The sequence below is a fragment of the Sordaria macrospora genome, chromosome 1 (assembly GCF_033870435.1).
Source record: "Sordaria macrospora chromosome 1, complete sequence".
In the NCBI taxonomy this organism is placed as follows: Eukaryota; Fungi; Ascomycota; class Sordariomycetes; order Sordariales; family Sordariaceae; genus Sordaria; species Sordaria macrospora.
The window spans coordinates 1,517,578-1,544,378 of record NC_089371.1 but is presented as its reverse complement, the minus strand read 5'-3'; the positions used below and the strand labels follow the sequence as shown (position 1 = coordinate 1,544,378).

The following is a 26,801-nucleotide window of genomic DNA, read 5'->3' as shown; positions in this document are numbered from 1 at the left end:
CTCTCCCGTAAACTTGTCCCCGCAAGTCGGCAACGCCACTCCCGTCTTGGTTGGTGCTGGTCAATTTTTAGGCCATGCTGGGACCCCATCGCTACCGTGGTGGTACCCAGAAGCCCATGTTTCAGGGGCATCGATCCCTTGAATTTTTGTTCTCTTCCCTTTCGAAGCTCTTTTCTTGCACATTGCGTTGTTTTCCCCCTGCATATGTTGTCAAGGTGCCATCTGTGAGATGCTGTGCATCCCACATCCCGTCCCTTTTTGGACCATCGATCATTCAGTATTTAACACCAGTCGGGAGCAGAGGAACGTCAAGCGAGCAGTGCTCATCCATTGAATGGATACCGATCAATACCCCCCCAATGATGCCAGCCCACTGATTCAAAATTGCGATGTTCAACCGCATGTTGGCTTCCGAAACGCGCTGCCCATGGGTAGGCCCACCTGTCACTTTTGCTATCTGGATGCCCGTCGGATTACAACAGCTTCAGATATAGGGTCTTTTTGAGGACGAGTATGGCGAGCAAACAAATGCCACCGGGTCAGGCAGTGGCGATGGTTCCAAACACTCCACAGCTGGCTGGTAAAGGGCGATTTCCCCATGTCGTGTGTGTTCTGCTTGGTTGATCCCTTTCGAGTCAGGTTGGGGCCAAGCTCGCAATCGGTTGGGGATCGTCACCAGAAGATTGGTTGCCCCTGGGAGGACCGAGAGGAACGACGGAGGACGACCGGATGAACATGGGACGACAAGAGTGTTTGCCAAGTCCGATGATCTTTTCTTGATGGTCCTCCTTTTCTTCCCCGTAACATACGTCCGCACTGCCCCGCTGTTTCAACGACTGCTTATCACCTTGTCTTCTTCCCTTCCTCTTCCTTTTCTTCTGACCAGCCAGTCTCCCTCTTGACGAAAAACCACCGGCCTGACTCGTCCTCCCTCACTCTCTTTCCACCTTCGACTAGTCGTCGAACCTTCACACTCATTTAACCAGCAAATTCCGAGAACCGCAATTTGTCGCGGTCGCCCATCTCGGCCACACATTCTTTTACATTATTTTCACCTCCATCGCCTATCTCGTCTTTTCCTGTCACGATGAAGTTCCCCATCGTCGCCGCCGTTGCGGCTTCCGTTCTCTCAACAGCTGGTCTGGTTGCTGGTGACCCTCACGTCATCCAGGTTCGCGCCGAGGACCTCAAGGTCCGCAAGCATGGCGGTCACAGTTTCAAGATTTCCCAGATTTTCAACCACAGGTACCAGGCAAAGGTCAAGGGCAAGGGCATCAGAGATGTCGCCAAGATCTACGAAAAATACAACATGAAGTTCCCCGACCATCTTCGCCAGGCCCTCATCCGCGTCTTTGCCGACCTAGGCGTCAAGATGCCAGGCAATATTCACGCCGTGACCGATGGCCTCTTTGGCGACCAGCCGGCTGGCAACCAGGGTACGTCTTTTTCATTGTTCCAGGCCCATCCCTGCGCCGCGCATTAACTAACATCCCTTGCAGGTGAGGTTGAGGCTACGCCGGTCGAGTTCGATGTTCAGTATCTCGCCCCTGTCCAGATCGGTTCCCCGCCCCAGACGGTCATGTTGAACTTCGATACCGGCTCTTCCGATCTCTGGGTTTTCAGTTCCGAGACCCCTGCCAAGCAGCGCAAGGGCCAGAAGATCTATAACATTACCGAGAGTACCACTGCTGAGCGCGTTGATGGTCATGTTTGGAGGATCTCGTACGGTGATGGCAGCAGCTCGTCCGGAAACGTGTACCTTGACAAAGTCAGCATTGGCGGTGTCGAGGTTGAGAAGCAGGCTATCGAGTCTGCCACCTTTGTGTCCAACTCTTTCACTAATGACGCCGCCTCCTCCGGTCTCGTCGGTCTCGCCTTCGACTCGATCAACCAGGTCAACCCCCGCAAGCAAAAGACCTTCTTCGGCAACGCCATCGATGACCTAGCCATGCCGCTGTTCAGTGCCAATCTCAATAAGGCTGAGCCTGGCAACTACAACTTCGGCTTCATCGATCCTACTGAGTTCGTTGGCCCCATCAGCTTCGTCGAGGTCGATTCTTCCCGCGGTTTCTGGGAGTTCCAGGTCTCAGGCTACACTCTCCCCGCCTCCAACTTTACCGAGTCCAACAACAAGACGGGTGTTTTCCAGGCCATGCCCCACGCCGCCATTGCCGACACCGGCACCACCCTTCTTATGCTCCCCCAACCCATCGTCGACGCTTACTACACCCAGATCGCCAAGGCCCGCAACGACAACTACTACGGCGGTTATGTTTTCCCCTGCAACGCCGACCTCCCGGACCTGGTCCTCCACATCGGCTCCTACAAGGCTCTTCTCACCGGTGATCTGATCAAGTACGCTCCCGCCGACACCGACGACTTTGCGACGGCCAGGTGGTGCTACGGCGGTCTCCAGAGCGCCCAGGGCTTCCCCTTCGCTATTTACGGAGACATTTTCTTCAAGGCCCAGTTTGTTGTGTTCCAGGGTGGCGAGACCGATAAGAATGACTGGTCCAAGGGCGCCAAATTGGGCTTTGCTGCCAAGCCTGGCACTGAGCTCCCCAAGGAGACCAAGGTTGTGCAGGATATTCTGCCCATCAACAACGTCACCAGCACCCTGACAAGAGTCCGCAGACGCACTGGTGGTGCTTCTGCTCGTCGCGCTGACTAAATTTGGAAACTCTGATGTTTTTGCGATTGATAGTATTTTGAGGAGCAATCCGGCAAACAAACTATACGTTAGTATCAGATATTTACACGAAAATGCCTACGTTGTATATATTATCTAGCCACAGCATCTTTTGCGTTGCATAGCGGGTTATTCATACCTATTCGGTTTATTTTTCTTCTCTTGATGTGTTTCGTACATCGTGGCCGTTTTGCCATTTTTTTCAATGCATAAGAGCCTCTGCTTAAGGCTAGATTGATACCCAGATATAAAGGATTGGCGAGATATATGCATAATAAGTTTTCTATCTCATCTCGATTACGGTGAAACCACAAACGTGCATGTAGGCTGTCGCCGAACTAGTGTTGTATTTTGAGATAAAAGGGGAGAGACTACGGGTACCGTATCCGGTTGTGGTTACTGTCATAACCCTAACCCTTCTACGTCCGCTTCGCAACCCTTCCTCGGTCATGACAAAAAAGGTGGAACCATTTCCAACATTAACACCATAAACCATAAATCCACGAAGACACTACGAAAATCAATAGTTTTTATTGGAAATTAACGCCGTGTCATTGCATCTTCTAAATTAATGCACTCCTGTCCTATTTTGGGGATTTGGTCAATCCAGGAATTGATAGTTTCTTGAGATAAGGCCGCATATTCTTCTTTAGCTAATTGCTTCATTTGTTCATCATCGCATTTTCTTCTTTTTCTTAAGAATTGTGATAGCAGCCTTGCAGTTGTGCCTCTCGACTGCCATCAAAACTATATAAGACTACTTGAGCGACCGAATTGCTATAAGGGATACAGCATAGTTGACACAGATGCTGGCCAAAAGAATGGATAAGGTTCTACAAAGAGAGAAGGGGAGAAAAGGACACCCTCTGGGCAGTCTGGCCGGCTGTCCTAAAGAAGAGACGTGCGCGCGCACAGGCTAATGTTGCCTGCCGCGAGAGTAGAGCACTCGCCTGGCAAGATTGCCAGGCATTTCAGCCGCGGGCACTAGCTCCATGACAATCTTTCTAGGAAAGGATCCGGTAACCGGTAGTCTTTGCAATGTAATATTATTGAAAAATAGTTCCGTTGAAAATTTGATATTATTGAGCCTTTTTGCTTTCGATAGCTCTAATAGATTTATTCTTTATTAGGATAATAAGATAATAAGATTGCTGAAGTATTATTGTCTTTAATCTTTCTATCATAGAAATTACTATAAGAAAAGGACGAAGAGTAATAAAGAAGATGATTTTTGTTATAGATTTCATAGTAGTAATGCAATTCGCCAAAGCCTGATACAGGGGGGAAATCCTGATTTGGTTTCATCTTTTTTGTCATGACCGAGCCTTCCAACCGAAGACAACGGGACAACCACCGCGCGCTTTCAACCCTGGAATATTCCACACGCGTTTGCCGTTGGGGGAGCTTCCATCAACTTTCATCAATCGAGGAGCAAACTCACAAAAGGTTTGTTGGATAGCTTTTCATTACTCTTTTTCTAACAGCGTTTTCTTCAGCATTCCATACGATCCTTGATTCCTACCAACTATTAGCGCGGCACCTCGCCGCAATCAGATTTCGATTGGGCCCCGCATCGCTTCACATCGCATCTCATCACACATCGCCGTCGCAAATCGTTCGCAAATCGCATCGCAAGGGCGTCATTGCGCTACACAGCGTTCACCCACTCATCGCTCACTCACTCTTTTATCAATATCGGAACTCACCCAGCAAGATCACGGAAACTTGACAATCACCCTTTCGACAAGATCGGCATATACACCTTCCACTCAATCAATCAACCATCAACCATCAACCCCCAAGCAAAACAAACGAAAGCCAACCAACCAAACCACCCGACCGGCGCCCTTCACTTCAACCCTCACTTCACCCACTCCCAAGATTTTCACACCCTCTTAAAGCCTAATTGAACCACCAAAACCACCGGCAAAAAAAAGAAGACCGCCCAAAATGCTCCGCCGCCCTTTAACAGTCCTCGCCATCACAGCCGAGGACATAGCCTCCTACGAAGACCGCGCCCACGAGCGGCAAAAGGCTCGCGAGATCGCTGCTCGCACGCAAGCTCGTCAGGATGCTATGAGACGGGGTCATGGTCACCACCCCCAGCAACATCAACAGCATCACCAGCAACAACCACAGCAGCCTACTGCAGGAGCGAGGATTTTTGGGAGGGAACAACATCCTGGTGTTGGGAATGTTGCGGCTAGTGGTGGATTAGGGTTTGGGCACGGTCACGGTCATGGTGGTGGTGCGAGGATAAGCGAACAGTACATGGGTACTGGCACCGGCACTGGCAACGGCGACGACGGTGACGAGGAAGAAAGTGAAGAAGAAGATGAAGATGATGCCGGAGACGAAAGTTATTATGCCCAGCGCCATGCGCAAAGACAGGCGAGGATGATGGAGCAGCAAAGGGAGGCGGCGCAGAGAGTACAAGCTCAGCAACAACGACTTGCGCAGCAGCAGCAGCAGCAACATGGTCAGGGTCAGGGTCAGGGTCAGGGGCAGGGTCAGGTGAGAGAGAGGACTACGACCACAACAACAACAACCACAACAGCTGGTCGAAGGGGCGGTGCCGGTACTTCCACCAGAGCAGCAGCACCAGCTATGACAGCTACGACAGCTACGACAACTGCTGCTGGAGGGAGACAACCACGCGGTGGCCATCAATCACGCGCCGCAGCGGCAGCGGCAGCGGCAGTTACTCCCACTGGACCTACCGGACCTGCGATGACAACACCAGCAGCAGGAGGAGGAGGCGGAGGAAGAAGAGGGCTACGCGGACCCACAACAACGACGCGTGCAGGACAACAACAAACCCCATCTGCCACAGCCATAGGAGGACAATTCGACGGCGGATCAGATCAGCGCACTCAAGAAACAGAAGTAAACTCCTCAGAAGAAGAAACCCAGCGCCTGGACCGAGTCCAAGTCCCAGGGGCAGGGGCAAGGGGGTACACTTACTCTGGAGAAATGGATCTCGACATTAACACGCACATCCCGCTTATTCCGTCCCCCTCTGACGATAACGACACGGTTGTTAATTATGGTGGTATCGACAACGGCAGCAACGACAGAAATGGTGATAGAGAAAGAGGAAGAGACAACAACATAAGAGGAATGGAAATTCTTGTTCCACCCTACCACCTCCAAAGCTACGGCTACGGCTTGCAAGTGGAAAGTCATGAGATTCAGTTCCATACTCCGCCTGTTGCTAGTCAATCTGGGAATCAGGTCGTTGGGACGCCTGTTAATCAGGTGCATTATTCGCAAGTTTCTCAATCTCAACCTTCCCAACTCTCTCAGCACACTCAGCACAGTCACGCAACAACACACCATAACCAACAACCCCACCCCTCTCAACCTCAACACCCTCCTCACAATGCACGAACAACCAACAACACCAACCGCCGCCAATCCCAATCCCAAAATATCCCCCCACCAGCACCAACCCCTCCCGTCCCTCGCACAGCAACCCCCAACCCCCACCGTACTCCCCGTGCTCCGACAACGACAACCACCCCCCAACCAAACCAACCAGTGGCACAAACAACAGCAACAACACCAGCCCAGCGCGCCTTACTTCAAGCCCAACAGCGTGCACAAGCAACCCAGCAAGCCTCCGCTATCCGCGCCCAACGAAGAAGAATGGCTATGGAAGCGGATGAGCAGGAGGGGTTATATGCTAGGTTGACTAGGGGACATGCGAGTTTGAGTGTGGCTAGTACTGCTGTGCCTGCTGGGTCGGGGCCGAGGGTTGGTGCCGGTGGTGCCGGTGCTGGTGCTGCTGTAACGCCTGAGGGACAGGTTAGTGGTGGAGCAGGTGCTGGAGCAGGAGGAGGAGGAGGAGGTGCTGGTGGTCCTGGAGGGGGAGGGAGGACTGCGGCGCATGGGAGACGGAGGGGTTAGATTTGTTAAGGTAGTAAGTAGCGGGCCGATCAATCGGGATTAAAAAGGAGCGAAATATACGTCTAGCGAACAACACGGTCACAATATTATTTGCGATGTGTGGTGATCATGATAGAATCATCTTGTTTTGTCATTCGCTACGTAACATACATTGATACCACCCACACGCTGAATTTTCGTCATCTTCCATGGTCACCTAGAATATACATACATACGTGGATCTGCCCTTTTTTCATGTATAAGAGACACACCATGGTGTCTTGAACATGCCAGAAGCGTATAGAAAAAAACGTTGATGAGTCTTCCAAAAACAGAAACCCGCTGGTATCATGCCTTTAACCTTTACCATAGACAACAAACTTTCCCCACAGTTTTTCGTGCCCTAACCATGACCTATTTATCAGAAAGTAATTCCGCTTTTTGTGGAAGATACATAATTATGTAGTTCCCCCATTCCCCCCTTCACTTATTTGCTTTGCAGCTTCTTTATTTTGTTCTTTCTGGAGCTCTCTCCTTTGTTCCTCCTGTAGCTTGCCTAGGTTCTCCTCCGTCAACGCCTCTCCCTGTGTTTGTGTTCGTATTTGTGTTTGTGTTTGTGTTTGTGTTTGTGTTTGTGTTTGTGTTTGTGTTTGTGTTTGTGTTTGTGTCTGTGTACTCTGGTTCACCAAGGTCGAACTTGTCGCCGCGTCTTCCACGCTCGGTCGCATTGGGTATTCTGCCGAATCAACAAGCTGCTCGGCTGGACCGAGCACCGTCTGCGCACCACGGTTTCCTGTAGAGTTTGTGGCCGTCTCTGGTACGCCTTGTCCAGAAGCAGATCCCGGCGAGAAGTACCCCGTCGTCGGATTTTGTTGAGCCTGACCGCCGCCAGAACCACTACCTTGAGAAACCCTCTCTGAAACTCGGACCGGACCCATAGGTGTAGAAAGACTTGAACCTTCGTCCTCGACGCTATCATAGACGTTCAAGTCCAATTCAGACGGCTCCCCATCATTCAACCAAACAGCGGGAATATCCGCACTGCGACAATGCTCACCAGTCTCCGAGCAATTTGATGTTGCCGGGGAAAGATCCTCCCTCTTCGTGGTGCACCACCTGAGCAACATCTTTTCGAGTGTCTTGCTCTTGACCGGTTTGGACAGGTAGTCATCCATGCCCGCCCTCTTACATTTCTCCTTGTCGCCTTGGATTGCTGAGGCGGTCATGGCCACAATGGGAACGTCCTTCACGTAGGTTCTGTAAGGGATGTGATGCCGCAGCAGGTGGGTGCATAGGTATCCATCGATCAGAGGCATCTGTACGTCCATCAATATGATGTCTGGTTTCCTTTTCTTGCCGGCGCTGGCTTCGGACAGATATTCAAGAGCTTCCTTGCCGTTCCAGGCGGCCGCGACTTCAAACCCTAATTTTTTGATCGTTTTGATGGCGATTTGCTGGTTGATCTCGTTGTCCTCTACTACCAGGATGAAAACCTTGCTGCGATCCAGCATGGAAACATCCTCTTGGGAGGTGGTAGTGGAAAGGCTTATTGAGGATTGTCTCCATGCTGACCTCTGCTCACCGCTCAGCCCACTCGGCTCTTGGTGAGCTGGGGGCGGGCTGTTGCAAGATACGCTTGCCTCGCCTTGCAATCTGTCAGATAGCGGACCAGTAGCCGAATTTGCCTTTTGCGGCTTCTTGAATGGGATCCAGAATGTGGCTGTAGTTCCTTCGCCCCTTTTAGAAGCGAGCGCCATACGCCCGTTCATCAATTCCAGCAAGTTCTTGGAAATGGTCAGCCCAAGACCGGTACCTCCAAACTTCCGCGCTGTCGATGCATCTCCCTGACTGAAAGGCTGGAAGAGTCCTTTTAGTACTTCCTCCTCAATACCGATGCCCGTATCCTGAATCACGAACTTGACCTCAATGGTATCATTTGTTTCTTGTTCGACAAAGACGTTGAGCTTGACATGGCCTTCGTGGCAGAACTTGATGCCATTCTGCGCCAGGTTACATAATACCTGCCGCAAACGTCCAGGATCTCCCATGACCACGAGGTCAAGCGCAATATCCGAACATATCTCGTAGTTGAAGGTTAAGCCTTTCCGCTCAGCCGTGAAGCTGAGCATTTTGCTGACCTCCTGAATAACGACAGCCAATGAGAACTGTACTTCTTCGATGTCCAGTCGCCCGGATTCAATCTTTGAGAAGTCAAGAATGTCGTTGATTACAGTCAAAAGTGCGTTCGCGGAACGGAAAATGTTCTCCGTCAGCTCTCGTTGCTCGGCATCAAGTCCAACGTCAAGCAATAATTCGGCCATTCCGATTACACCAGTGATTGGTGTCCGAATCTCGTGAGACATCTAGATACCATCAGTTCGGAAGCAATGTGGGGAGCAAATGGGTATACTCACGTTGGCTAGAAACTGGCTCTTGAGCCGACTTGCTTCTTTTGCAGCTGCTTCGTTGGCTAGAAGCTGCCTCTTTTCCAGAACCTGTGCCTCAATATCTCTTTCGCGGTCCTTCAACTCGGTGACGTCCATTATGAAGCCCATGACGCCTTCGACGAAGTTTTCTATTGAGTTTCCGGTAATAGGATCTCTCCTGAGAATGGGCTGAAAGCCAGTGCGGTACCATCTACCTGCTGAGTCTGTTGTTAGACTCTTCAGGACACTCGAATTCTTACGTCTGTGATGGTACTTACCGAACTTGTGGTCCTGTAGTTCCACCGGTGATTTTCCTCCAAGGATGGACTCAAGGGGCTGCAGAAACGCAGGTGTTTGGCCGTCCGGTAATTGTTGGTTGAGGCTGTTGAAAACTTCATAGACATCTTTCCCAATGAACCATGAGGCACTAAGCTCAGGCGAGAGAGCGTCCCATATCAACGATCCCTCCAACAAAGTAACCTTCCGGTCGGGATCAACTGCAAACATCGTCATGCGTGAGTGGGCGATAACACTGCGTAGCTGTTGTCTTGTTCGCTTGGCCTCGAGCTTAGCCTCCATGGTTTCGTGCACGTCGGTACAGGTTCCTGCGACCGTAATTAGACACCATGATTTTCAGCAGCAATAAAAGAGAGCTATTTACCGAACCACTTGTCGATCTTTCCCGTTTGTTTGTTCTTCAGAGGGAGCGCCCGACCAAGGAACCATCTCCATTCACCATCTTTGCTGCGACACCTGTACTCTATCACATACGGCTCGCCGGTGCGAAGTGAGCTTTGCCATCGTCTCTCAGTCTCGACCAAGTCATCCGGATGAAACGCTTTTCTCCAGCCTCCGCCTAGCGAATCTTCTTCGGTAAGACCTGTGTAGCTGTACCACCTGCTGTTGTAGAAGTCATGCGCGCCATCGGGCCCCGTAGTCCACACAAGCTGAGGCATGGTATCGCATATCAACCTGAACCTTTCCTTGTCTGCCTCTTTGATTTGACTGATTTCATGCTCGATTCGCGTTATGTCCCTGCATGTGATCACGCCCGCCAAAAACTCGCCTGTGATCTCGTCTCGGATCACAGCTCCCTCGACGTCGAATATTAACCGCTCGCCACCTTGGTCCAACATCCCAATTCTGTAGGTTTCAAAAGGCATTTCAGTTTTGATCAGAACAGATATTGGGTGTTCATCTGTCTCCAACTGCCTGCTGAAGTCGTCGTTCCACACCTTCCACTGTTCCAGGAGGTTGGAACCTTCCAGTGGAGCGCCCTGTGCAGGATCTTGGTTGAAAAGCCGCCGTGCAGGTTTGTTGGGAAGGATAACACTCCCATCCTTCCACATGGCAATAATTGGCGTCTGCGTCTTATCCAGAAGAGCATCTTTCATAACTGTGATTTTTTGCAACATTGAAGGAGCACTGGTGATGGAAGATTGCGATGGAGGTCCGAGCGGAGGAAAAGGACTAGATGACATGGCGACCGCAGATGGACTTAGGGGAAAAGATGGAGAGCGAGTACGCGAATCACGACTTGAAGTCATAGAGGGAGGGTCGTTTACGCTGTAAGAGTACTTCTTCTCAGCAGCATCCAAAACGTCACGCTTCCCAGCCAGCTTCTTAGCACCAACCGGAGGGACATAGTTGGACTCGGTGTTAGTGAAGGTGAGGGTAAAGTAGGTTTGCTGCGGGCTCAGCTGCCAGACCGAAATGATCATCTTGGCTTGTGCGTGGAAAGTAGTGCTCTCTGACCGGGCGCGGGTGTCATATGTTGTCCGGGCGATATCTCTTCTGGCAATAACCACATCCACAACAGCGTTGGGTGACGGGTGGCAGGTGGTGTTGGCTGCGTCTCCGTCGCACACGCCATCCATAGCTGGAGCCGATGTCGATCTAGAATGCGGCAAAGAAGCGGAAGGTGACGGAGGGACCTGTGCAGGACGTGGCGTAGCGTGTCCGTCGGGATCCGTTTTCAGATCTGGCTTGGAGATCTCTCCTCCTCCCATGTTTCCAACTCCCATCTCAAGGGCAACCTGGCCCAAAAACTGTTCCCAAGCAATCCAAACCGGCATGCCATCCTGGATAAGGTCGATGCCAACTTGGGAAAGAGACTGGCCGCGGAGTTGGTCCATTGTCGAGGAAAGATCATGACCTTCTCCGGCCCCATCTAACGGCATGCCCAGTAGTCTTCCCATAGACTCGTTAGCCAGCACCACTGTTTTGAGGCTATCCAAGACCAAGATTGGAACGGGTAAAAATTGCATTGCTGAAAAGGCAAGCTGGCCCGGAGTTATGAATGGCATTGTGAGTCGCAAAGGGCTCGACGACTGACTTCGGCGTACTTGATGAGCCATGGAAGGAGCCCCTCGCCAGAGGCGCTTTAAGTTTCCCTGGGGTAATGGTGTGCTTTCGTCTACTCGACTTCCGGAGGGAGCTTCAGGATCAGACACGGAGTTCCCGTCTGCTAATGCTGATGGCATGTTGTGGTCTTGTAGGAATTGCGTCTCTTGGTGGGCGGACCGGGGCTCGTCCTGCAAGACAGGGTTGTCATTGTCGTCTGGCGAGGAGGGTAGACCGGGGCCCATGTCGTCGTCCCGCAATTGGGTCGTACGAGATCCTGTTGGTCCGCGGAACTCGTAAATCGGCACGGCGTGTTCGATCGCAGGGGCTTGTTTTATGTTTCTCGGCCTGGGAGGCTCGGAAAAGATGGAAGAAAGGCTAATGGGTTAAAAGACGGCAAAGACACCTGGCGCTATGACTGAGGTAGTCGAACCTTGAGCATGGCGCCCGTAACTCTTGTGAAATGCCTAGCCAGGAGTCAGGGTGTCAGACGCCTACGCGTTCGGGAAGTGGCTGTTGGAGATGTGGCCGTGGAGGTTGGCCAACCGGGCGGGTGGTGACCACTGGAGAGGGTAGAGCTGGAATGCGGAGAGGAAGCCGTCGGTTGTGACGGTTCTTTGACTGGATGTTTCAACGAGGGGGAAACGAAGCCGGCGAAGCCCAACGGCAACAATTTCCGTATGCAGTATCAATGCAGAAAGGGATGGATACTGTTTATGTCGGTCTGAAGTAAAAGGGGAGTGAGCTTGGTTGGCCTTGTACTGTCGTTGTCTGTCTTGGGGATCGCGAGGCTTTTTCGGGGGAAGCTAAGTAGCTATTCCGTGGTCGTACGCCGTGATAACTGTTGATCAAACTGCAAGTGTATCCCAAGTGGTTGTGTATGCGCAATGTTGAAGATGGCGGGTGCTGGCGGTCGAAAAGGATGAGACGGGAGTCGACAAGGAAGTGCAGTGGTGGAAGAAAGAACAGATGGAAGAAAGCAAGTGAAAGACCGAAGTGGAACTGTAAGGTCGAGACTTTTCGCTTCTCGGTCACTGGTTTGCGGTATTCAACTTGAAACTGCCCAGGCCCTTGTAGAGAAGTTGAAATGGAAGGAACAAAACGGGAACCGGCAAGCACGCAGGTGGAAAGTGCAGAAGCAGAAGCAGAAGCAGAAGCAGAAGCAGAGCAAACTAAAATCAGATGCAGCCGCAGCCAAGGAAAGCACTCTGCATGGATTGAAGTTGCCCTAGGGTAAGGCAACCTAACGGAGGCCTACCGGAAGGTCTAACCCAGATCCCGGGTCGCCGAAGCGGAAAGAAGAAGGGGGACGTTTGAACTGTAGCTGCCAAACAGAGAAGGGAAGCAGTGCAGTTTGTAGAGAAGTAGGTACCTCTCAGGTAGGCAGCTGTAGAGGCAGTGACTTTGGCTGAAGTAGTGTAAAGGACAGAGTCCCGCTGGGGTTCAGATGATTGAGTGGATGGAAGGGAGGACTTGTGACTAACAATGTCAATGCCCGATCCGATCGAAGAAAGAAAATTTTAAGAATGGATAAACCTCGCAAGGTAATAGCGCATCCGTTTCGTTTCCATCGAGTCCCATCGTTCCATCGAGTCCCATCGTTCCATCGTCGACAAGCACCATCCACCATCCCTCCATCCACTGTGCTTCCTGCCCGGCCGTTATCAACCAGGTACACACATCATATTCTACGACTCCCATTTACTTTGCCGTTGTTCATCTTGGGGGGTTGATGCAATCATAATCGTGTCGTCAGAATTGGTCATGTCAAGACAAGGACAGCATCATCACGCATGCGCATGATGATGGAGAGACTTGGGAAGGGAGGGGAGCTTGGTCGGGCAACGGATGGACCACAGCAGCGGATTTCAGTCGCCATTCTCCCGTGGTCTCTACAACTCACTCAGTCTACGAGAACACTTCCAAATGCCGGCAGCTGAGTGGTTTGATGCGTCGACGCGTACAAGCGCGGAGAGATCGGACTGTAACCTCGATCATATCATGGTAGCGGTTGAGTGGCGACAGAACAAAATCCCAGTACGGTCTTGTTATGTTCGAAACTTGAAGCCATCACGGGGTCTCAAAAGCCTTCTTTTCTCGGGATACGGAAAAGAGGAGACCACTGAGAGTTATGTGAAAAGAGCGCCGGAACACGTCGAACATATCGAGTGCGCCGTCAGGCTTCGGGTCTCGCTTGTCGTCGTCTGACATTCCGGGGAGGGACCCTGTTGGGGTGAGGATCAGAAGTAAATGGCCGGGTCTAGACCTCAAGGGTCCAAGATGGTTCAAGGCGGTCCAATCGAGCCCAGACTTTGTGATCGGTTCGTGGGTTGTGGGTGTGCTTCTCGATTCGTCCAGTGCCTCAGCCGTATCGTGAAAAGGGTTGACCAACAGGCGCATCCCGTCTTGTAATCAGCGACTGTACTTCCGTCCCATCCGGCTTGCTCGTACAACCACAATTTTGAAGAATGCCATATCGAAGGAGGGTTGCCTTGGGAGCCGGCACGGACGCAAACATATCGCCAAATGCACGGCTAGAATAATAGCCGCTCAATTCCCATAATCCCCAGAGAGAACCAACATGGGATTTGGCACAAAACACGAGTTGTTCCGGTCGTATCTCGTCATGTTCACAAGCTGTTGAACCCATGTGCTTCCAAAAGGGTGGAGGGACGTGCCCTGGGTGCCTGAAGCCTGTCAAATGGATGCGGACGAACATGTCAGAACGCCTGCCACCTGTGCTCAGATGCCAAGAGCTGGCGGTTACCCCACCATCTCATCTCTTGTCCCACACTTCTGGTTCCTCTGCGATCCAAAAGATGGGACAAATTCGTATCTATGGTCTTCGATCCCATCTCGTCTCAGATGTCTGTCTGAAGTGCAAATGGCATTGTGCACATGTCCGGTCTCAGACAAACTCTACAACCGCAGCGAGCAAAGTCACCATTCAAAATGTCACCACAGGCCGACAGAAGAGAATGTGCAAGTCATTTCGCAATCCTCCGAGCTGCAACATGATTTCGACTTTTTATACCCTGCCCTCCAGTCGCAAAGACGAGACATACGTTGCTGAGTGCAAGCAATTGGGCGTGGTTTGATTGCTTCAACGCATTGTTGATCCGACCGATGGCCTTTGTCTCACAAGAAATCAGCACGAAGAAACGATGTAACGGGGCTACAGGGAAAACGGCCACAGCCGGTGCTCAACATCTTCAACACATCCGTTCCGTGTCCGAATGTGGATCTGCCGGCTCCGATGTTCACCCGTAGTGGACCCTCGGGATATGGGAATCCGGCTCGGATTTGACTCGGGAGGTGTCCGGGCGTCGGGCGGAGAGACACCAAGAATTCGGAGGCCCCATACCCCGGGCTCCGAAACACTGCTGTCTCCATCCCCCGGGCCCTTCCCTGTCCTTCCAGACGGGGCGGACGCAGCTCCCCCACATGGCTCCCGACAAACACCGCTCGGCTTTCCTCCCACTTCCACGTCGCCCCGTCCACGTCGGTCACGTCGTCAGGCACAAATGTGCAACTCCCGAAGCTATCCCCAAATCGACCAGAAAAAGCCCCAGTCACCGTATCAAGGTTGAGCCTCACAGTAGGGAGATTTGTCAGACAGATGCCGAACGTCACCTCCGCTTCGCCTAGATCCCACTGAAGACCCCGCACCTTGGTTGCCCACGGGGTTGCCAAGAGCCCCCGGGGGCGGTTGTGGGTGTTTTGCCCCGTTCCGGGTGTTCACTTCAGGTACCTCATTATTCATCATGGCCACTCAGTCGTCGACTCTGTCAGTGTCGCCGTGTCATCGACCCCTTGCATATCAAATCTGGGGCCGAGATTGTGTAACCACCACACGAAATATCCAGGAAACAGGTCTGACAGCTTGGGAAACGAGCTCGTCAGGATAAAGCCCCGGGTCAAACTGTCCACGGCAACTTCACTTGTCAGTGTCATGATCACCGATCGTGTCCAACATCTTCAGCCAAATCTGATTAAAAATACCGCCATCAGACTTCAACTGTTCACGGTTTGGTGGTGTAAGTTCGGCATTGCTTCATAAGCTTCTCAGCGGGGGACGGGGATGTCCTGGATGGTTCTCCGGCTCATCAATGCTACCCACTCCCCGGGTTTGGGTGCTGCGGGGATGTGGGCAACCAAGATCTTCATCAGTCCCACTCACTCCGTCCTTGGGATCCGCTACGACGTATATGATGTTATAGAACCCTTGCTACGCACGCTGGCCGAGACCTCGTTTCCTCCTCGTTCCCCTTGGTCTTTATTCTGTTTCTCAGCATTAAGTTTGTTTTGTCTTTTTGTCTGGCTTAACCCTTCCCCAGCTTCTTGATACCCCGGATTGTGCTGGCGATCCCCTTGCTTCTTTATTCAACAACAACAACAACAACAACAACAACAACAACAACCGAAACCATGGCCGAAACATATACCGTACCGTTCTTCATCAACGGCGAGGAAGTCGTCACGCCCAAGACCTTCGATGTCACATCTCCAAGAACCCAAAAGGTTGTTCACAAGTGCAGCAGCGCTACCGATACCGAAGTCCAGGCGGCCGTAAACGCCGCGGCAGAAGCTTTCAAGACATGGAGGAAATCACACCCCAACCAACGCCGTGACCTGTTTCACAAGGCGGCCGAGATCTTTGAGAAGAGGAAGGAGGAGTTGGGACAGTACATGATGAACGAGACAGGTGCTCCACGCCAATGGGCCGACTTCAACATTAACACTGCGAAGGGCTTGTTGTTGGATGTAGCCGGGAGATGCAACACGTTGGAAGGGTCGTTCCCCGTAGTCAACGATCCCGAATCTGCTGCTCTCGTCTTGCAGGAGCCCTTTGGTGTTATTCTTGCCGTTGCCCCTTGGTGAGTCTAGCCGTGTGAGGAGACCAGAAAATGAAAGTCACTAACACTTGAAAGGAACGCCCCCTACATCCTCGGTATCCGCTCGATCCTCTACCCCATCGCCGCCGGCAACACGGCCATTCTCAAGGCCACCGAGCTCTGCCCACGCACCATGTGGGGTCTCTGCTCCGTCTTCCAAGAAGCCGGCCTCCCCAAGGGCGTCCTCAACATGCTTGTCCACGAGCCCGCCAACGCGCCCGCCATCACCAGCTCGCTCATCTCCAACCCCCTCGTCAAGAAGGTCAACTTCACCGGCAGCACCGCGGTAGGCCGCATCATCGGCCGCCTCGCCGGCGAGAACCTGAAGCCGGTCCTTCTCGAGCTCGGCGGCAAAGCCTCGGCCATCGTCTGGGAGGACGCCGAGCTCGAGAACGCCGCGACCCAGTGTGCCCTGGGAGCCTTCCTCAACTCGGGCCAGATCTGCATGGCCACCGAGCGCATCCTGGTGCACAAGTCGATCCGCGCCGAATTTGAGAAGAAGCTCGTCGCCGCCGTCGAGAACATCTTTGGCCCGCAGACGCCCGCGCCGATCCTCATCAACTCCGTCGCCGTCGACAAGAACAAGAAGCTGCTCGCGGACGCCTTATCCAAGGGCGCCAAGCTTCTCTACGGCAACCCCGACGCGCAAGAAGAAACCAGCACGCGCATGCGCCCCGTTATTCTGAGCGGAATCACCACCGACATGGATATCTACAAGACCGAGAGCTTCGGGCCCACGGTGGCGGTGTACGAGATCGAGACCGAGGAGGAGGCGCTACGGATCGCCAACGATACCGAGTACGGGCTGACCAGTGCTGTGTTTACGGAGGACTTGCGAAGGGGACTGCGCATGGCCAAGGAGATCGAGACGGGCGCGGTGCATATCAATAGCATGACGGTGCATGATGAGGCGACGCTGCCGCATGGTGGTGCCAAGGAGAGCGGGTATGGCAGGTTTAATACTGATAAGGGGCTGGCGGAGTGGGTGAGGAGTAAGACTGTTACTTTTAAGTACTAGGTCAGGATAGGACTTGAGAAGGAAGGGAGGGGCTGAAGAGGTGTTGGTGATGTGAGGAAGCAAGTAAGCAAAGCAAGCAAGCGTGCGTTGATAGAAATGTTTGAGCGATCTACTGGTAGGAAGGTTATGTTATGATGATAGTAATGAGATGTTGTGGGAACCCCTTCGTACGCGATACTTGGCCTCAAGTTTACTTTTCCGGGCTGTGAACAAACACCGACGGTGTGTTCCTTGTTCTTCTTTCTGTGTGTAGTGTTGTACGAAAGATCACCGTTGCTGTAGCGATCATCCATCTTCCCCTTTTTTTGCTTAACGCCGCTCGAGCAAAACTCCGCAGCAAGTCTCCGTTTGTTTTGATCATGGGGTCATAACAGCGGTTCCATAACAGGGAGTGCTAAAAGCCAAGTAACAAAAACAGTGAGATGTCGCAATGCCATTCAGGAACATCACCAACCAGCACGTGCAAGACTGATAGGAGAATATCAGCAAAAATATTGAAAAGTTTGACGGGGAAAGTCTCCAATAATTCTCTATCGACCAAAATGGTGATCTATCTGGAAAAGTGTTTAGTAGCAAATATCGGAATTCGGCGTCTTCAGCCATCAACCGCCTTTCTAATTGGTGTGCCGGCTGGTGGAGTAACGATTCCAGGTTGTAGGGAACAAGCCACTAACAAACCGATGCCTAGGGATCTTCTTGGAAACCGAAAACGGTTGAAGGGATATCCGCGGCTTTGAGGATCTCTTGCGAGTTAGAAACCGGGTGCTGTTGTCCTTTATATATGCTGACTCCCTGTTGATGGCGAAGGAGAACTGACTTCTTCAATTGAACTTGATCATTCTCTTTCTTTTTTGCGTCCACTCGTTTTGTTCAACGAACCGAACGAAGGTTCGTCATTCATCAAGGAAATAAGTGGAATTCGGAGAGATAGACAACCGATAGACTATCGATTAGTGAGTCCTAGCACTAAGGTTACCCCGCGTTTCGTTTTGGGGCTTATCAGTTTTGCCAACATCAGTCAGATATCCTTTCCTTGAGGTTTTCTCAAAACGTGAAAACGAATCATATTGGATATCATAAAGAGAAGGAAACCAGAAGGTCAAAATGGCGTCAACAGTCGATAACAGAATCCCCGTTTGGTTGGATTGCGATCCGGGTCACGATGTAAGTCCAGTGTGTTCGGTTTCAGGTGCAGTGGTAGGAACGGGAGTTGTTACACATGAGTCGGATGTCGGCCGCGAGGGAATGCACAGAAAGAGCGAAGGGGAGAGATGCACCTCCCGTTTGGTTCAGTTCATCACTGCTGGCGGCAGGTACGATGCAAGTGCAGGTGCTTCCGTAGCAGCTTCACCTCCGGTTCGGTCCGGTTCAGCTCAGTCCGGTTCGGTTCGGAATGCACGTCATTCATTGTTCACGCACTCTTCTCTCTCCACCAGTTCGTCTCGCCATAACGTCGCGGTGATGAGATGAGATGAGATGAGATGGTAGACTGAAAGAGTTGAAGAGATGAACCGGACGGAACCGGGAGCGGGTCGAACAACGTGTGGCCGGGCAGTGATGACATCGCATCGACACTACTCACCAGTACCGGCGGAGATGGACGGGAATGTGGATGAGTGATTGATATTGCAAGATTGCAGACGTTAACAAGCTGAGATGAACAGGACACCTTCGCCATCCTCCTAGCCGCCTACCACCCAGCCATTCGCATCTTGGGTATCTCTACAGTCTTTGGCAATGCGTCTTTGGAGTAAGTCACCTTTCTAGCCACCCATCTTCCTCACAAACATGTCTAACATATCGCCAGAAAAACAACCCGCAACGCCTGCTCCATCCTAACCTCCATCTCCCGCTCCCACTCCATCCCCATCTACATCGGCGCCTCGCACGCCCTCCAGCGACCCACCATGCACGCGCCCACCGACATCCACGGCGAATCCGGCCTAGACGGCACCGACCTTCTCCCCACGCCTCTCGTCGGCCCCAACACCACCATCGACGCCGTAACCGCCATGTCCACGGCCCTGCGCTCCTGCGCTCCCGGAACCGCCTGGGTAGTAGCCACCGGCTCCTTCACCAACGCCGCCGACCTATTCATCAAGCACCCAGATCTAGTCAGCCACATCAAGGGCCTGTCGCTCATGGGCGGCGCCTTCGGCAGCGGCTTTACTCCTGCGATCCTAGGCACCGTCGACGGCGTGCCCCGCGTCGGCAACTGGACGCAGTTCGCCGAGTTCAACGTTCTCGCCGACCCCGAAGCCGCGCACACGATCTTTTCCAACCCAGAGCTGGCGGGCAAGACGACGCTGATCCCGCTCGACCTCACACACATGGTCTTGACCACCGAGCAAGTCCGCGACCTGATCCTGTACGGACCCGAGGGTAAACTGGCACATCCCGAGCTCCCGCAAGATGGAAGCAAGGGCAAGACCACGCTGCGCACCATGTTAGTGGAGCTGCTCATGTTCTTCGCCAAGACGTACGCGGACATGTTTGGCATCACCGAGGGCCCGCCGCTGCATGATCCGCTGGCGGTGGCGGCTGTGTTGACTGGACTGGTCGGCACGCCGCTGGAGCAGTACCAGATCCCGTTTTGGGACTTCACGCCTGGCAGCGTGGAGAAGCACAGGGAGAGGTTCGAGGTTATGGTGGTTACCGAGGGAAGTTATGAGGATGCGAGGACGGGCGGGGCCAAGACGGGTATGACGGTTGCGAAGCTCTTGCCTGAGGGTCAGGAGGGCGTTAGGATACCGAGGGGGTTGGATATCCCGTTGTTTTGGAAGGTGTTGGAGGAGTGTATCAGTAAGGCGGATGAGGCGAATGCTAGGGGAGAGGATGTTGCGCCTGCTAACTGAAGGGGCGTTGAAAGATTTTTGGCTGAAGGGGTGTTGTAAGATTTTGGCTGAACGGGTTACAGGACGTACGAGTAGAGGGCACAGAAGGGGGCGGTTGCAGAACGCCCATATCTAGAGAGAACTCTGCCTTGGAGATAACATGACAGGTCTGTAGACATAGATTATAGAACTACTTCAAAACACTGGGTATATATGGGCATCTCTTCCGTTCCGTCCCTCCCTTCTAACAACATAACACCCACGGGCTTACTCCTTAGCCTTATTCCTCTCAATAACCTTCATCACATCCGCAAAGTTATTCTTATCACCCCCCTTCTTCCCCCCGCCGCCCCTCTTTCGCTTCCCCTTGCTACTCCCAAGACCCGCCTTTCCACCTCCTTCATACCCATCCTCATCTTCATCCTCACCACCACGCCACTCAGACAACTTGACCTTGGACGATGACGACTCGTCCAGATCGGCATCGTCCTCCATGCGACTCGACCCGAAACCCATATCCAGATCTTCGTCGTCTCTGCTGCTCTCCAGCAACTTCTTCCGCAGTCGCGCCTCTCTCTCGGCCGCCAGCCGTTCCTCTTCGGATTTCTCGGCGGCGCTGATGGCCTTTGCTTTGGCCAGGGCGGCGCGGAAAGAAGGGTCGTCGAGAGAGGGCTTCTTGTATTCTTCTTGTGAGATGAGGCCGGTTTTGGACTCTGAAAAGTAATTCCTCGGTCCTGCGGCGGTGGCTGCTGGTTCCGGTTTCCGTGGAGGTGGTGGCGGCATATCTGCCGAACTTGTCTTCTTTTCAGTGTCCTCCATAACCTCTCCATCCTCCTTATCCCCTTTGTCAGACCCATCATCATCATCATCATCATCAGACCCGCTCTCCAACCCAGCCAGCGGATCATAATCAGACTCGACATCATCGAAAATATTCGGCTCCTTATCCTCCTCCGCCGCCGCCTCAGCCGCTTTCTTCTCCTCCTCCAGCTTTTTGTAATACTCAGGCACATCCATACCGAGCACCTTCCCAGCGGCAAGCGCCTCCCGTTCTTTTTCCTGCTCCTCCCGCGTTTTGTTCACGTCCACTCTGCGCACCTTGCGTCGCTCGTTGCCATCTTCGTCAATGATGATCATGATCTCGTTCCCGCGGTCGTCGCGCTCGAATCTTGTTGAGGCTTGCTTCTTTTGCGGCCCGATCTTCTTGAAGCGTGACCCTAGGCTGGATTCCTCCTTGGCTTTGGCCGCGGCGCGCGCGGCTTTTAGCTCGGCTAGGATCTGGTTTCGGGACTTTTTGGCGCCGGGGGGTAGGGATGTCGTGGTTGCGAACTCGCCTTTCTTTTTTGGCTGCACGTTTTGCTTTTCTTTGGCTTTGATTTCGGCCGATTCGAGTTGTTCGAGGATGTCATCTGGGTCCTCGTCGTTCTCTCCTCCTTCCGTCGCCGCCGCTGGTTCCTCATTGTCTTCGGCATCCTGGTGATGGTGGTTTTCTTCTTCCACCTCGGAGTCCTTCTTCTCCCCAAAAACATCCACCTCCCCCTTCCGCACCCTCTCCAGGAGCTTGAAATCTAACCCTTTGACCAAATGCGCCGTCTCCAACCCGCCTCCACCACCAATGATCTCCGCCCTCAAACGCTCATACTCTTCTTTTTCAATTTCTTCCTTCTTGTACCGCTCTTCCAGCTCCTTCAGCTTGCGCTCCCTCTCGTCCGCCTCTTCCTGCGCCTGTCGCTGCCTGGCGCGATCAACGTACCCTTCGGCGAGCCTGCTACCTTTGGGAGCAGACGTTCGGAGCTTTTTGTTGGGATGTTGTTGTGACGAGGATGAAGAAGAAGCCTGATTACGCTCAGCGAGTTGGCGGGCGAATTCGTTGCGGGGGTTGAAGCCGGCTACGGAGCGGGGGGTCATGGGGATGGAGGAGCGGGCTTTGGAGCCTAGGGCGAGAGTGCGCGGGGTGCTGTTGCCCGGTGATGGCGCTGATGGAGATTTGGAGGTGCTCGAGGAGGAGGGTGGTGATGTGTCCCCATTTTGGTTGTTGTTGCTGCTGTTTTTCTGGGCATTGGCAAGGAGGAGACGACGGAATTGTTCGTTGTTCATTTTTGCGGTGAAAATGGGTTACCGCGTTTCGGTAAGGGATTGCCGTGGATGGATTGTCATGGATGAGGAGGAAAAGAATTGCGAAAGATGATGACGATGGGAAGATGATGTGAATGATGGACGGTCCAGCCTTGGGAGTTTGAGGCGCGAGGCTGGAAGGAAAAGTGGCGTCTGGTTGAGGCTGAGATCTGCAAGCGGGAGCGGGAAGTGGGACTCGAGGTGGGGCCGAATTGAAAACACAGTGTTAAGTGGACCACAGTCACGGGACCTCGCATCAAAGCCGGCCGCGGTTCGTCGCGTTCCAGTCACGTCCACCGAATATTGAAGGCACCACCCAACGTTGAGTTGCCACTCAATCAGATTTCCTTCACCTGCTGGTTTTCTGTACATCAAATACCGTCTTACAAAAACAACATGCTTTTTCACCTTTTCGAGATGAGTTCTCACGACTTCCGCTGAACACCACCGCACGTAAAAGGCGAGATGACCGATAACGATTCATGAATGATGTCAGCCATTTTAGGCATTCTCTCGATCATATGAATTGGATATTTGGATATCGAGATCGAGTTACTAATCGTCAACATGGTTGGAAATAATCTCCTCGAAAAGAACTCGGCTTCAGTACGGAAGAACATCGAGAACCATTCCTTCACCGATGAAGGCGGCGACGAGTACGGGGGCAGCCGCTTCGGCGGATTCGCCGACTACTTCCAGAACAAGCAGATCAAGCTCCAGAACCGCGACGCCCAGTTGCGCTCTTCCGCCAAGGACAAGCCTCAGATCTTCAAAGGAGTTGTCGTCCACGTCCTTGGGTACGTCCAGCCTTCAGCCAACGACTTACACGACACGCTGGTCCAACATGGTGGTGGCTGGCTCCAGTACCTCGCCGGCAAGACGATGGCGACGCACATCATTGCCTCGTCTGTACCGCCAAAGAAGATTGTAGATTTGGCCAACTACCGGGTGGTCAAGCCGGCCTGGGTGGTCGATTCCGTTGCGGCAGGCAAGCTGTTGCCATGGACTGAGTATCGGACTATCGAAAAGGGACCGAAACAGCGAACCATCAAGTTTGATGCTGGAAAAATGCTGAGCAGTCAACCGCGACAACAGACTCCTCAGCGGTATCGTGAACAGACTGAGAACAGCTTTTACACCAATCAGTTGAAGAAATGGAGCAGCCCGTCACAGCCAAAGACGCCCTTCAAATCTCCCTCAGTAACAGTAAACGATAATATCGAGGACTTCGAGGATGACATGTCAGTCGATCTGTTGCAAGCGCCAGCTTCATCTAAGCCAGAGCTACTTGCTCTCGTTGAGCCCGATAAGTCTTCAGAGCAGCCACCCACTACTCCCCCGCATCAAGCTCATCTTGAACCTTCTCCTGAAGCCCGGCCCGTCCCTCCTGAAATGGCAGATCCAGGAATTCCAGAGCCAGGAAAGTCTGAAGAAATCCAGCCAGCAAAACCGTTGACCTCGGAAGAGCACAATGCCAGACTACTCGCAGATCCCAATATGAGAAAGGCTTCAACCGCAAATCCCGACTTCCTCAAGCAGTACTACTCGGAAAGTCGTCTACACCACCTGTCGACATGGAAGGCACAGCTAAAGTCCCGGATGCAGAGCCTAGCCGCTGAAAAGGGCCCAGCCAAGAAGCCGGCCAAGCGGCCTGCTGATTCTCGCAGGTACATCATGCACGTCGATTTTGACAGCTTCTTCTGTGCCGTATCCCTGAAGAAGGCGCCAGAGTACCGGGACAAGCCAGCTGTGGTAGCTCATGGTAATGGGAGCGGTTCTGAAATTGCTTCTTGTAACTACCCTGCCCGCAAGTTTGGAGTCAAGAACGGCATGTGGATGAAGCGTGCTCTGGCGCTTTGTCCGGATCTCAAGATTCTGCCATATGATTTCCCAGGATACGAGGCAGCCAGTCAGCAGTTTTACGATGCTATACTGGAAATGGGTGGCGTTGTGCAGAGTGTCAGTATCGACGAGGCTCTCATCGATGTCACTGACATTGTCATGGCTGAGGCTGGGTCGAAAAGAGTTGGCATCAGCGAAGGAAGTATATGGAGGGAACAAGAGAAGGTCGATAGGATGGCTTCGAAGCTTCGGGAACGAATCAAGGAGACTACGGATTGTCATGTTTCGGTTGGTATCGGCGGTAACATCTTGCTGGCCAAGGTTGCCCTTCGCAAAGCCAAGCCTGCGGGACAGTACCAAATCAAGCCGGAAGAAGTGTTAGATTTCCTCGGCGAGCTCAAGGTGGAGGACCTCCCAGGCGTTGCGTACAGTATCGGTGCAAAGCTCGAGGAGCTTGGCATCAAATTCGTCAAGGACATACGGCAGACCAGCAAGGAGAGGCTTGTCTCGGCATTGGGGCCGAAAACAGGAGAGAAGCTGTGGGAGTACTCGCGGGGTATCGATCGGGCAGAAGTTGGGGAGCAGCCCATTCGAAAGTCAGTGTCGGCCGATGTGAACTGGGGCATCCGGTTCGTCAACCAAGATGAGGCAGAGGAGTTTGTGAGAAACCTGTCAAAGGAACTGGAGCGTCGGTTATTGAATGAGGGCGTCAAGGGGAAGCATTTGACCATGAAGATCATGAGAAGAGCAGCCGATGCGCCTCTTGACCCACCAAAACATCTTGGTCATGGAAAATGCGATACTTTCAACAAAAGCGTTTCCTTCGGTGTCGCTACCAACAGTGGAGAGGTGATCGGAAAAGAAGCCGTTGCGATTCTGCGCTCGTACAAGTTCAGTCCGGGTGACCTACGTGGGTTGGGGGTCCAGATGACGAAGTTGGAACCCCTGAAGCCGTCTGCTGCACCACAGGGAAGTCAGAAGAAACTGAGTTTCGGTGCAGCAGCGACATCCTCGGCGAAGAAACGAAAGGCTGAGGCCATCGAGGACGATGACCCTCAGAGTCCAGGAAAACCTAGGTCTTCGACCGAACATGACGAGAAGGACCCTATCTCTGCTGATCCTATCACGCCACAGAAACCAAAGCCTCATCCAGCCTTGCATCTCGCAAGAGCTGGCGAGGCGGACGTGAAGGCGAAGACGCCGCTCAACATTAGAGGCACTCAGTTTATCATGCCTTCCCAGCTCGACCCATCTGTTTTGGCCGAGTTACCAGAGGACATTCGGTTGAAGATACAAGAGCAAATGAAGACACAGCTTGTCAAGCGCACATCCTTTGTGCCGCCTCAACCTGTCAGCAGGAAAGCCCTCCCAAATCGGGAAGAGATCCCACCCGACATTGATCTTGAAGTTTTCAACGCTCTCCCGCCAGAAATGAAAGCCGAGGTCCTCGCTTCTTACCGCCGTAACACAGCACAAGCAGGTCCAAGCCGCCAACCACAGCCTCGAGGGGGAGGTGGTGGCGGCCAAACCCTTCTCCTGCAATCTCCTCGCAAAGACCGCATCATCAACCGCCCCGTCGACCGTCTCCGCACGCCCACCAAGCGCAACCGTGGCCGCCCACCAGCCTATTTAAAGGAGAAGGAGCGTGACCTCAGAGCCGGTCTCCGACAAGCCTCCCTAATCACAGCCCGTCCTCCAAACCAGGGTATTAACGAGTCCCGACAACCCTCAGCCAAAATCGAAATCGACCTCCCACCACTAGACCCCGAACTCCTCTCCGAACTCCCCGAAGACGTCCGGCGGGAGGTAATCGAAGACCACGCCCGCCAACGCCGGCAGCTCAAGCGACAGGCTCAAGAGACAGCAGCCGCTCAGCAGCAACAAGAACATAGTCGACACGTCAACCTAATTGCAGTGGACGTCGAGTCAGCCAAACATTACCTCCGGCGACGACAACAGAGTGTCAACAACAACCCTCAGTTTCCAAACCAGCACAATCCGAACCAACCCCACGATGACCGCCAACTTCTACCGGCTGGCCGGCACCACCCTCTCTTCGGCCCTCCGCCAAACTGGGGCCGCACGAACCGCGATCCTCGCCGGATCCACTGGCCCGGTCCTCCCGCCAAAGCGACCTTGAATTCAGCGGCCGTGCCTGAGGGCGGGACAATGAAGGTCACGGACGCGGCGGCGGTGCGGAATATGATCAGGTCGTGGTACGTGTCTACCGACAGTCAAGGGGGGCCGAGTAAGGTCGATATGGAGGTGTTGGAGGAGTATCTGTACAAGGTGGTCACGCTGGAAAGGAATATGGAGAAGGTTAGGGGGTTGGTTAAATGGTTAGAGTGGTGTGTTGAGGGTGGAGAGCAAGATGATTCTGGAGGAAATGGGGATGATAAGTTGGACGGTGGAGTGGACGGCGTAGGCAATGCAGAAGAGGCAAATGGAGAAAGGGGTGGTGATGGTGGTGATGGTGGAAATGATGCTGAAGATGATGGGATGCAGCAAGGTATAAGTGAGAAGAGAAAAGGGAAGATGGCGGCTAAAGCGAACTACACCTGGAAAGAAGCAGTGGAGGTGATCAAGGCTTCTGTTCAAGAAGCTATGAAAGAGAGGGGGTTGGGGAAGATGACTTTCGAGTAAACAATTTCCGACGATGGGGACTACGATGTGGCAAATATTGGGATACGTGTCTGCTTTTCAGCTCTTGGAGTTTGTTGTCCTGGGCTTTTCCGTGTTGAATAGAAGTGA

At 52.9% G+C, this 26,801-nt stretch overlaps 7 protein-coding genes across 7 annotated transcripts; 5 read left to right on the top strand and 2 right to left on the bottom strand.

Annotated features, from left to right (window-relative positions):
• Nucleotides 1–304: 304 nt before the first annotated feature.
• Nucleotides 305–3,011, top strand: SMAC4_04949 (uncharacterized protein). Its single transcript, XM_003352787.2, has 2 exons — nt 305–1,436; nt 1,500–3,011. The coding sequence occupies exons 1-2, from the start codon at nt 1,088–1,090 to the stop codon at nt 2,669–2,671; spliced, it is 1,521 nt and encodes a 506-aa protein (XP_003352835.1). The 5' UTR covers nt 305–1,087; the 3' UTR covers nt 2,672–3,011.
• Nucleotides 3,012–4,639: 1,628 nt separating this feature from the next.
• SMAC4_04950 (uncharacterized protein) lies at nt 4,640–6,598 on the top strand (the record flags this gene model as incomplete). Its single annotated transcript, XM_003352788.2, has 1 exon — nt 4,640–6,598. The coding sequence occupies one exon, from the start codon at nt 4,640–4,642 to the stop codon at nt 6,596–6,598; it is 1,959 nt and encodes a 652-aa protein (XP_003352836.2).
• A 120-nt stretch (nt 6,599–6,718) lies between these two features.
• SMAC4_04951 (uncharacterized protein) lies at nt 6,719–12,756 on the bottom strand. The gene is made up of 4 exons (XM_024655386.2): nt 9,665–12,756; nt 9,282–9,608; nt 8,992–9,221; nt 6,719–8,940 (listed from the first exon to the last, which is right to left on the bottom strand). Exons 1-4 carry the CDS (start codon nt 11,589–11,591, stop codon nt 7,036–7,038), a joined length of 4,389 nt encoding a protein of 1,462 aa, XP_024511281.2. The 5' UTR covers nt 11,592–12,756; the 3' UTR covers nt 6,719–7,035.
• Nucleotides 12,757–14,288: 1,532 nt separating this feature from the next.
• On the top strand, nt 14,289–17,488 carry SMAC4_04952 (uncharacterized protein). Its single transcript, XM_003352790.2, has 2 exons — nt 14,289–16,223; nt 16,278–17,488. The coding sequence occupies exons 1-2, from the start codon at nt 15,775–15,777 to the stop codon at nt 17,257–17,259; spliced, it is 1,431 nt and encodes a 476-aa protein (XP_003352838.1). The 5' UTR covers nt 14,289–15,774; the 3' UTR covers nt 17,260–17,488.
• A 789-nt stretch (nt 17,489–18,277) lies between these two features.
• Nucleotides 18,278–20,313, top strand: SMAC4_04953 (uncharacterized protein). The gene is made up of 3 exons (XM_003352791.2): nt 18,278–18,423; nt 18,924–19,009; nt 19,067–20,313. Exons 1-3 carry the CDS (start codon nt 18,364–18,366, stop codon nt 20,112–20,114), a joined length of 1,194 nt encoding a protein of 397 aa, XP_003352839.1. The 5' UTR covers nt 18,278–18,363; the 3' UTR covers nt 20,115–20,313.
• A 47-nt stretch (nt 20,314–20,360) lies between these two features.
• SMAC4_04954 (uncharacterized protein) lies at nt 20,361–22,288 on the bottom strand (the record flags this gene model as incomplete). The annotated part of the gene is made up of 1 exon (XM_003352792.2): nt 20,361–22,288. The coding sequence occupies exon 1, from the start codon at nt 22,188–22,190 to the stop codon at nt 20,361–20,363; it is 1,830 nt and encodes a 609-aa protein (XP_003352840.2). The 5' UTR covers nt 22,191–22,288.
• A 487-nt stretch (nt 22,289–22,775) lies between these two features.
• Nucleotides 22,776–26,693, top strand: SMAC4_04955 (uncharacterized protein; the record flags this gene model as incomplete). Its single annotated transcript, XM_003352793.1, has 1 exon — nt 22,776–26,693. One exon carries the CDS (start codon nt 22,776–22,778, stop codon nt 26,691–26,693), a length of 3,918 nt encoding a protein of 1,305 aa, XP_003352841.1.
• Between the last annotated feature and the right edge of the window lie 108 nt (nt 26,694–26,801).

Coding starts and splice junctions, on each gene's coding strand:
- SMAC4_04951 (XM_024655386.2), bottom strand. CDS start 11,591: ATGGGCCCCGGTCTACCCTCCTCGCCAGACGACAATGACAACCCTGTC. Junction 9,609..9,664: donor AAAGATCGACAAGTGGTTCG/GTAAATAGCTCT, acceptor TTACGGTCGCAG/GAACCTGTACCGACGTGCAC. Junction 8,941..8,991: donor AGAGCCAGTTTCTAGCCAAC/GTGAGTATACCC, acceptor GATGGTATCTAG/ATGTCTCACGAGATTCGGAC.
- SMAC4_04952 (XM_003352790.2), top strand. CDS start 15,775: ATGGCCGAAACATATACCGTACCGTTCTTCATCAACGGCGAGGAAGTC. Junction 16,224..16,277: donor ATTCTTGCCGTTGCCCCTTG/GTGAGTCTAGCC, acceptor AACACTTGAAAG/GAACGCCCCCTACATCCTCG.
- SMAC4_04953 (XM_003352791.2), top strand. CDS start 18,364: ATGGCGTCAACAGTCGATAACAGAATCCCCGTTTGGTTGGATTGCGAT. Junction 18,424..18,923: donor ATTGCGATCCGGGTCACGAT/GTAAGTCCAGTG, acceptor TGAGATGAACAG/GACACCTTCGCCATCCTCCT. Junction 19,010..19,066: donor TTTGGCAATGCGTCTTTGGA/GTAAGTCACCTT, acceptor ACATATCGCCAG/AAAAACAACCCGCAACGCCT.
- SMAC4_04949 (XM_003352787.2), top strand. CDS start 1,088: ATGAAGTTCCCCATCGTCGCCGCCGTTGCGGCTTCCGTTCTCTCAACA. Junction 1,437..1,499: donor CCAGCCGGCTGGCAACCAGG/GTACGTCTTTTT, acceptor CATCCCTTGCAG/GTGAGGTTGAGGCTACGCCG.